The sequence below is a fragment of the Ovis aries genome, chromosome 3 (genome assembly GCF_016772045.2).
Source record: "Ovis aries strain OAR_USU_Benz2616 breed Rambouillet chromosome 3, ARS-UI_Ramb_v3.0, whole genome shotgun sequence".
Lineage (NCBI taxonomy): Eukaryota > Metazoa > Chordata > Mammalia > Artiodactyla > Bovidae > Ovis > Ovis aries.
Window position 1 is genome coordinate 124,859,748 of NC_056056.1, and position 10,162 is coordinate 124,869,909.

At 42.9% G+C, this 10,162-nt stretch overlaps 1 protein-coding gene across 6 annotated transcripts in view; it reads right to left on the reverse strand.

The window, feature by feature from the left end:
* The window catches only part of KITLG (KIT ligand), a 106,803-nt gene extending 98,357 nt beyond the window's left edge, over window positions 1-8,446 (reverse strand). For 5 of the 6 annotated variants that reach the window (XM_012159735.4, XM_012159714.4, XM_012159722.5 and 2 more), the window contains exon 1: window positions 8,240-8,446. In XM_012159735.4, coding sequence (XP_012015125.2) covers window positions 8,240-8,254 — 15 coding nt within the window. In that variant the 5' untranslated portion in view covers window positions 8,255-8,446. 6 annotated transcript variants of the gene reach the window in all.
* Window positions 8,447-10,162: the final 1,716 nt, after the last annotated feature.

A 10,162-nucleotide genomic window follows, 5' to 3' on the forward strand; every position in this document is an offset into this window, starting at 1 on the left:
TTAAAATGGCTACACATTTAAATGTCAAATGCTTCACACAAACTGTAATAAATATCATTCCTTCAAGCCAAATCATTTATGTGTGACATTTATACAGAAATGCAAACAATAAATGGTCAAATCAACTTGGGGGTTAGAAGTCTATGGAATTGTTTAAGAATATAAAAGATCCGAGCTTCAAATGGGGGACTATTTTTTTTAGTTCACTATTTCCTAGTACTGTTCAGACATAGAGTACCATTATGGCTACAGTATATTATAAACAAATGTGTCCTAAAGTTTTAAAATACTTTCCTGGGCAGGGGTTAAGAATTAGAAAAAACAATATTGTTACAATTTGTTGCATAACAATGGAAGGATTATATAAATCCTACTTTGTAGTTCTATGCTTTTCTACATAGAATTAATTTTATCCAGTATTAAAAACGTTATGCTAATAACTTCTTTTGGATTTTTCATGAATGTTTTCTGACTTCTTTACTATTCCAGCATTTTAGCACCCACTTTGGACCATCTGGATGCAGAAAGCACAGAGCCAGTTCCTGTAGTGTGATACTATATCTAACAAGCAGTAGAATGACCTGAGTTCATTCTCTGCCTAACAGAACACATCAGAGATCTCTGGGTAGGGCTGGCTGAAGGTAGCAGCTTTCTAAAATTGCCAGAGATCCAAGCTAAAGCAATCACAGAGGTTTTAGTCGATCATCAAAAATGGAAATCCCTAATGCAGTGACTACTTCAGAAGTGTTAAACTGTAGGTTTACACAGAACCGTAACTACTGATGTGCAACTGCTTGGGTTTGTTTTGCAATCCTTGGCTTTTCTGGATCACATTAGAAACCATCCTATAGGAAACATCGCTACCCTTCCTCCCTCCTCCCTTCTAAAGTTCTGCAGTGAAGTCAGTTTTAACAGCCATCTATAAGTCCCCCCACTCCAATATTCTTGCCTAGAGGATGCCATAGACAGAGGAGCATGGCAAGCCACAGTTCATGGGATCGCAAGAGTTGCACACGACTTCGCGCTATCTTTCTTTTCTTTCTTATAAGGACAACACATTCCAGGAGAGGAGCAAGGCCTTTGTAACACAACCTACTTTCTCTGCACACTCTTCTTGGAAATCAAGAGATGTGTGTTTTCATAAGGCATCTAGGAAGGCTTCAGAAAGGGACCCCAAGTAAACAGTCGAAAACTCAGCAAAACAGAGTCCGTGACAATAGATTACCACTATTAAGCTGTAATTTTTAGAGGCAACTTGGTTTACTACTACTCAAACACTGGCATTTAGAAGAAACAGGCCAATTACCAGATGTAATTCAGTCCTGGACTTTTGGTAAAGACATTTAAAAGGAAAGGTCCTTGGCTTCAGAGATTTCATGTCAAGGTGACAAAGAGGCAAAAGTGCTAAGCACCCCCACAGGGCTTTTACACAAAAGAGGAACTTCTGCTCCTGAAAGGGCAACAGAGTATGTGTATGTAAGACAAACAACGGCTCCCTCCAGGTTATGCTCTTTCTTTCCCAGTCTCCAGTGGTGACATAGTGTACAGTCAGGGTACATTAGACAGCGGGGACACCCTTTCTGCAAAGGTGAAGGAGGCTGGGGCTTGCTTTTGCAAATGAGCAGTGACGGAGCTTTGCTCTTGCTCTCGTCTTGTACGCCCTTTTGCATGGTCACCCTGGAGAGCAAAGGCATTATTTGCAAGGCAACTGTCAGATTTCTGAGCTGCTGTCTGTGTGCCAGGAACACAGAAAAGGCACCCTAACTGCCCCTCTTAGAGACTACATTCTAATCAGCTGCACTCCAAGCCCCAAGGCAACAGCTTACACCTGCAAAGTCAAGTGCTGAATTCTTATATCCAGATAACTGAAAGATAGCCACTGCTGCCGTTCAAGTGTCTGGATCACTGCCTCAATTCTGAACATGGTTTTAGTAGGAAGCTCGCTAGATTTTGCTGATGATGAGAGCAAATGGTACATTGTTGTCACAGTCACAGCTCTATTTTCTGCAGAATTTGTAGTCTTTTGCCTGGAAGAGGGGGGGTCCAGTTGATGTTTGAATATTCTCATGCCAATCATGAGCAAAGTGGCTTCTGGCTGCCAAGGAAATCCAGCTGCTGGCTACCAGGCTAGTCCCAGGTTCCAGTTCTGTCAGTCGGCAAGAGAAGCTAAGGAAAAGTGGTGAGTAAGAGGTCTTCCAGAGTGATCCTAGACCTGCAAAAACCCACGACACGGAAAGACTCAGATGGCAAGGAGCCATCCTCAGGAACAGTCTCTCCCGGAGGCAGAAGAGCTGCTCCCTCCTTTCTCAGCCTCTGCGTCTCCAGCTGCAGAGCCCTCCTCTTCACTCTCTTCTCAGGATTAGCTCTAGGGCACGATATGGCTAAGACTAAGACTCAGTGACTCGCCCAAGACTACAGAGGCTCAGTGACTGGCCCTGGAGCCTGAGCCAAGTGCAGGACCCACATCTCTGATACCCTTCACGAAAGCTCTTTCTATACATTTCTACTCCAGGCACACAGATATTAGAGACCTCAGGGGCAGAAATGACAAGCTAATATGGGGAGGCAGGCATACATTAGTTATGAAAGAGGACCTCTCTGGCTGTCTGACTTTGCCTTAAGATTCTTCTTCACTTAAGAGAATTTAAAGATTGGAAGAGAGAAAGGAAAGATCCCCTTTAGTGAGGGATACTGCTAAAATAGGAAGTGTAAACACCATTCTTTATAGAAAAAATATCAAGCAGTAGCTGAAAAGGCTAAAAGTAGAACAGTTTAAAGTGAAATCTCCTTCATTTTACCCCATTGGATTTATTTTCCATATATATATAAGTTATATGGTTATACCCCATAACCACATATAAGACAATGGTTATGATTTCTATTCACACCAAAGCAATGACTACACGAACCTCAGAACCAGTGGAAGCTTAAACACCAACTGGTTCAAATGTCTATTTTACTAGAACCTTAGAGAATTTTAAAAGACACTGAGAAATCACCTAGTCCTACTTTTTCATTTTACAGTAGAGGAAACTGAGGTCCAGAGAGATTCAAATAGCTTCCCAAAGTCATATAACATAGTATCTGTGCTAAAAAAGAACTCCATCCCCTAATAACCAAGTCAATGAAGCAACCTAGAAAAATAGGAAAATGTGGTCAAAAGACAGAGAGTTATATAAAGGACAGTCTTCCTGTCCTTTCTGACACACATTGTGATTTTAGAAAAAGGCCCCTGAGGCCTAACTATAAGAAAATCACATTCCCCCCATCACCTCCATTCTTCTGGACAGAAAGAAATAGGTAGAGATAGATAATGACAGTTCTCTCCCACCCCCAGTAAACAGTTTTAGCACGCCCATAATTAAGTGAAGAGACAAAAGCATCTCACTGCATCTATAAATCAGTAAGGCTACAGTCAATGGTTTCTCTGAGACAAAGCCCAAACAAAATAATCCTGAAAGCAGCATATATTAGAAAAGCATCCTGGTGTTTCTTCAATTTGTTTTCTAAATTGTTCCAACTGCACAGGTGACTAACACTGAAAAGACAGTCTCCTGCAGCTGCTCATGATTCATGTACTAGAAAACAAAGATAAAAGATCATTCCTGACAGATTTATATCCAAGTGTCTTATCCTAATTTACAAAAGGGAATGTTAAGGTAATCAAGGGAAAAAAAAAAATCTCCCAAAATTGCATAATGGGAAAAAAAAAAAATGTCACTGCATGTTGCCCGGTAAAGACAGTAAAGAACCATGCAGACGTGAATCCTTGTCCTCACTCAGAAGAGCAAGTTCAGGAACATCAAGGACAAGAAGCTGACCCAGTCCCTTCTAAAAAGAAATAACATAAATCCTCAGATTTCAGATTAGAGGGGCTCAGAAAGCGAGAATGCAGAAATATGAAAGTGAATCAGAGATAGTGATATTTCCTTTTTCTATTTTCACTTTTAAAGAAAAAAATTTAAAGAATTTAGCATCTCCCATGCCATGGATAGCCTTTCTTTTCACACATTCTTGATTTGATGAGTACAAACACATTATCAGCCTATAAAGTTGAATCCACAGATCCAGATTATGAAAATTTGGTCTCTATGCTTTGATGGTTAAGCATCGTTTACCTGCAAAAACCTAGTTTTATCTCTGGCTTTTAAGAGAGCCAGGAGGCAACTTTCTTCTAGGGATAATAAATTTAGGCTGTAACCACAAGCAAGCCACTGTGCTGGGATACATAAAATCTCATTTAATCCTTACAAGTCTTTATAACTACTTGATAATCACTGTACAGATTACAAAATGGAAATCCCAAGATGTTAAACCACGTGCCTAAAGTCATTTTTCTCACAGAGGTAAAAGAGGAATTAGAATCAGTCCTGACAGATGTGTAGAGCGGACTTTTGGACTCCGAGGGAGAGGGGGAGGGTGGGATGATTTGGGAGAATGGCATTGAAATATGTGTACTATCATGTGGGAAACGAATCGCCAGTCTGTGTCCTATGCAGGATACAGCATGCTTGGGGCTGGTGCACAGGGATGACCCAGAGAGATATTATGGGGAGGGAGGTGGGAGGGGGTTTCATGTTTGGGAACGCATGTACACCCATGGTGGATTTGTGTCAATGTGTGACAGAACCAATACAGTATTGTAAAGTAAAATGAAGTAAAAATAAAAATTAAAAAAATTAAATTAAATTAAAAAAAAAAAAAAGGAATCAGTCCTGAAAAGCTAAAGTTTAAGATCTCTTCACTATTTTTAGGTGCTCCCTGGACATGGATGGGGAAGGGCACACGAAGTGGGGCTTACCAGACCATGCAAGAACCTCTCATATTCAGACTAGCTACTTGGGGAAGAATTTATTCTTTTTAACATTATTGATGGTGATGGAAAGATTTCAATCACCTATCATTATAGAATAAATGTGACTCACAATTTGCTCTCTCCAAATCAGCAGTTAGATATAAATAAAATTTGGCAATTTTAATTGGTTTGGCTCGGCCCTTCAGATTTCCATATGGTTATTTTCCTTGTTTTATGTTAAACGTAATCGATTTAGCACTTGCGTTTCAAAGTTTTGGCAGAATGTATCAATTAAAAGCTACATAAATTAGGGTTGTTCAAAGCACACATTCCAAATGGAGTGATTTCTAAGGACAAGATTAAAAAATGCTCTTTTCACAAATGTTAAATTTTTCCAAAAACTTGCATCATCACCCAGAAGACAAACTTCACACAGACAAAAAAAAAGGGGAGGGGGATATCTTCTTTGGAAAAACAAAAGCTAATAATCATTCTATTTGCTTCTTCTGAGAACTAACATGTGCCTAAATTAGTCTTCTCTACACCATTTGCCAGACGAAATTTTCCTATCTTCATATTTCTAAACCCGACAGCAGTTGTGAAAACTCTCATAAACCATCTCAAAACTAAAATATAAGTACAACATCAAAAAACATGGCATCAGCCCTGTTAAACTAATAGCATTTTTCTAATTGGTCTTTCAAATTAATATGTCCAATTGTTATTATATGCTGAATATAGATGTTCTAAGCCAGAGAGACACAATTCTCTTCAGAAACCGTAAAACCACACAATAAGGATAAAATACATTCAGAAATCTGAAAAATGCAAACCACTTTCATTTCTGTAGACGTGATTAAAACTTAACCGTTCAAATTGCTCCTCACGACTCCTGCCGTGTAATTATTGCCCATCTGCTGGTCCATCACATGTGCTAAATAAATGAAAGAATCGTTTTTTCACACCCCAAGTGGTTGTTGGTGGAATTTCCACATTTATTTAGCTTGACTATTAGGCTAGAATGTGTCTTACAGCCTGGTGTCCCTGTGATTCTTGGAGAGCTGCATAATTCAAGTATATTAATTTATCATTCTATATCTTGGGTAATGGAAGGGTACACAACTGTTTGCTTTATTACAGAACTTGAAATTGATTCCATCTTTATAAATGACTATTTCAACTACTGAATATTAATAGCTATTCCACCCTTTCGAGTATAACATTAGATTCACTGGAACGATTGATCTCATCTCTTAATGCCAGATTACCTTATGCTACTTTCCCTCCATACAGAGTTGCACTAGAAAATTTCTTTGTAACTTTTGGATTAGAAAAGCTAACAATATGAATGAGGACCTACGCACCCTCCCCCATTTCCACTGATTACTTCATTGATTCCATGTTATTTCCAGGGTCTCCTTCTTCAGTGGCAAGAATGTGGAATTGCTAGAAGTATCCTTAAAGGAAACCTTGAAGGTCATTAGATCCCAGGCAATGAATGCCTTCATTCACCAAGGGCACTGCCCTCCTTTGCCTCCAGCCCTTCAGCATCAGCAAGTTCCCCCAAAGGGCTTGCACTTTTACTCAGCCTGAGCAGGTCACATTTCTAAAATACTTGCCTGTCTCCAACGTCCCTGGTCAGCAGTACTGATTCACTGCCACCAAGGAGTTTCAGGCTAGTTCGACCTCTTTCTAGTTTTCAATGGAATTATTCCATGTAATCCGATTTACACAGCCATTTAATCAAAGTGAGAGAGGAGATTACAGAGCTCACCGTTTGTTTTGCAAAGCAAGCAAGGGTGCAAGGATCATCAATCCTACCGAATCTAACTTGACTTGATAGTACCGTCCCATACGCCACCCCCCACCCCCCACCTTTGGATTGTTGGTCATTAACCTGATCTGTCTCCAGAGATCTTGTTTAAATAGGAAGGTTTAGGCTGTTTTCCTGAACCGGAAGGTAGCGGGGTTCTCCACCCAGATCTCACTACTGCCATTCATGTGAGCAGATGCTACTGTAACAAAGAATTGGTTCCCCGCCCATGCTTATTAATTTCACACAGCAGAAAGCATGTATAAGTCAAGCAATTACTTTAAAACTTCTGTTGCCAGTCTTCCATATTTGCATTTCAACAGCCCGCTGCGGTGATCCCAGGTGCTCTGCCTATAAACTAACCTGCTGGCAAGAAAGAAACCTGCGCTGCGCTCCTTTCCTCCGCCTTGGGCAGCTGCCCTAGAGATTACACAAACCTTTCTGCCAGGCCAAGTCCCAGACCCCTGCTCTTTTCCACACAGTGTAATGGGCTCGGGTCTTCCTACTTGCTTCTGAATGCGTTGGTACCCTTCCCAGATCTAGACGTTTATTGAAAATGTGACACAGTGTGTCATTAAATACAGCATTTTCAAGATTCTAAACTGAAGACGTATACAATCTTTTCACCCGCCACTTCCACCCCCTCGACACGTGTCAAGAATTGCAATCTCCAACAGAACCTCTGGGGGGTGAGAGGGCAGCCTCACCTAACCCGCAGCAGATAACACAGAAAAATTCCTAATGGGAGAAAGTAGAGGTGAGAGCTGGCGAAAAGAACTGTGAATGGGAGTGCCCCTCCGGCCCTTTATCAAGGACAAGCCAGAGATATCTGCTGCGAGGAAAGAAAAGGAAAAAAAAAAAAAAAAAAAACTAATTGTACCCCTAGACGGTGCCCTACCCTCTGTGCTTCTTGTGCATAATGCAAATTTTGCAGCACCGGGAATTACCTCCGTAACTACCACCAGAGGTGCCCATTAAAATACGCACGCGCGCACACTTATACAACTTTTTCTCTTCTGTAATGGAAAAAAGTGGGTGCAATGTGGAGGTATTACCCTATCTAGAGCTCGCCTAGAGCCGCAAACCTGGCAGACGCCGTGGGAGCCAAGTTTCCCCCGGCCGGTGGGGCAGGTTCTCCACCCAGCTGAGCGCGGCGAATAAGGACCTCGGGGTTGACTCGGACCAGAGTCCACACGAGCCCGGCACCCACACCGGAGCCACACAAAAATCTGAGTACGCGAGTGACCGAGCGTGGCGCGTGGGGAACTGTTGTGTAATCTTCCCGAAATCCACGGGAAAATGTCTCCCGTGCAAGGACGTGCCTTTCTGGAATAACTTCAACTCTCCGGCCAAAGAACAGATCCTTCTGTCTAACAGGAATTGAGGCTCCCGACTGACAGCTCCCAACTTACGGCTCCAAACTTGACACCCGCTCATCCTTCCCACTCCTCTCCAGGCTCACCCAAGCCGGGCGGCTGGGGCTCGCGCGCCTCTCCTGCCTCCCCCACACCCTCCAGGCCCGTCCGGCAGGCACAGCCCCGCACGCCGGGGCAGCTGGGGCCGGAACGCGCCGGCCTCCGGGCACGGTTTTTCTTGGAGAGCTGGCGAGCTCCCCGGCGCGCCCTACTTACTTGTGTCTTCTTCATAAGGAAAGGCAGCGCTGTGATCCAGCCCAAGCAGCGGTGTGGCAACTCCGTTTAGCTGTTCTGGAGCTCCAGCATACTGCATGAGCAGCGGCTGCAGATAGTCCACGCATTGAGCCCGAGCGCAACGCCCGCTCCACTGCCAGTGCTTGCCGCGGCGATCCCTGTCCCGGCGCGAGACGGTGAGCGAAGCCCGGGCCGGCGCGCCGCCAGCAGTTTTATACGGCTCCCGCCCGCCTACTCCGGACACGCCTCCTTCCCTTCCGGAGCCCCGGGGAAGCAAGCCTGGGCTGGGGCAGGGGGCAGGGGCGCAAACCCTGGAGGGCGGCTGGAGCGCCAGAAGTTGGACAGATCAAGCGAAGCGCGTTCCAGCGCTGGGGGGCTGGTGCGCGCAAGGCTGGGAGACCACTGGGGCGCGGGGGCGCCGAGGACGAAGGTGAACACGCTGCAGCCGCCACTCGCTCTGCGCCCCGGGCGCGGAGAGTCTCTGATCTGCCTCTTAGCCTGGCACGGCCGGGGACTCACGAGAAACCTTGAGCTTGGGCGACGGCTGGTAGTTTCTTCTCTACTGCAGAGGCGGGGCTGGAGGGGTCACTCGGGGCCTAGCGAAGAATTCACCTCGTCCTGCTTTAGGGAAAAATATGTTTAAAGCTTAATTAGGATCTATATAGTTAGGCCGTTGTCCCACTCCAATTTTTTTAAACAATTACTTTAGTGAATGGATATTTAATCATTGAAATGATTGTTGACTCAGAGTTGAATGTTGCTAAGGGCGATGCTGTTTCCAGAGTGATTTATGGCTGCTGCTTTAGAAATTAAGACGAAACGAGAAGCGGTAGGTAACAGGCAGGCCACAGAACCAGGCACTTTTGAAACTTGTACTTTCTGTTGTTGGAGAAGGTTTTGGAGTCAGATAATGCAACAACAATAATAACTAAAACCATTGTGCGATGCACTTAATTACATGCCAGGCGCTGTGCCTGTAAAGCGTTAGTACTTTACAGCGATTATCTCACTTAGATCCTCTCCACAAATCTATTATTTAGGTCTTGTCACTTTTATTTCCATTTTATAGTTGATGAAACAGAATTAGGTCAACTTTCCCAAATCACAGCTAGTAAATGGCAGAACTTAACTTGAATCCAGAGTCCTGGCTATATAGCTTTCAAAAATGTTTAAAACAATTATTGACTCTCTAAAGCCCCATTATATTTGTTCTTATTTCAGACCACTAAAAAGCATTTTATTAATTCTTTGAAGAAAGTATGTACTAGAGATTAATGTCAATAATCTATAAGAAAAATATTATGTAAATTTAGGAATTAGGTATTTTAATGAGTAGGATTCCAAATTAATTAATTCAGTGAGCCTTTTTAGAGAAATGAATATGCCAAACTTATAATCATGAAAAACAAGAAACTAGGTAAAATTTGAAGCTCATAGTATTAGTTTTCCATCACTGCTGTGACAAATAACAAAAACTTACTCACTTTAAACAACACATATTTATTATCTTACAGTGTGGAGGTCAAAAGTCCAAAATGGATCTCCCAGGGCTAAATGTTGACAGGGCTATGTTCCTTATAGAAGCTCTAGAGGAGAATTCCTTTTCTTGCTTGTCCAGGGTTCTAGAAGTAATCCAGAGTTTTTGGCTCACAGATATTTTCTTCTTCAGAATCAGTTACGGGTGAGTGGAGTCTTCATATCACCCACTCTGGCCTTCCCTTCTGCCTCCTTCTTCCACTTGGAAGGACCTTGTGTACATTAGGCTCACCTGAATAATCCAGGGTATGCTCCCTAAATCATCTGATTAGCATCGTTAATTCTGTCTGCAATCTTAATTCCCCTTTGCCATTTAGCATAGCATATTCACAGGTTCCAGAGATTAGAACATTGATATCTTGGTAGGGG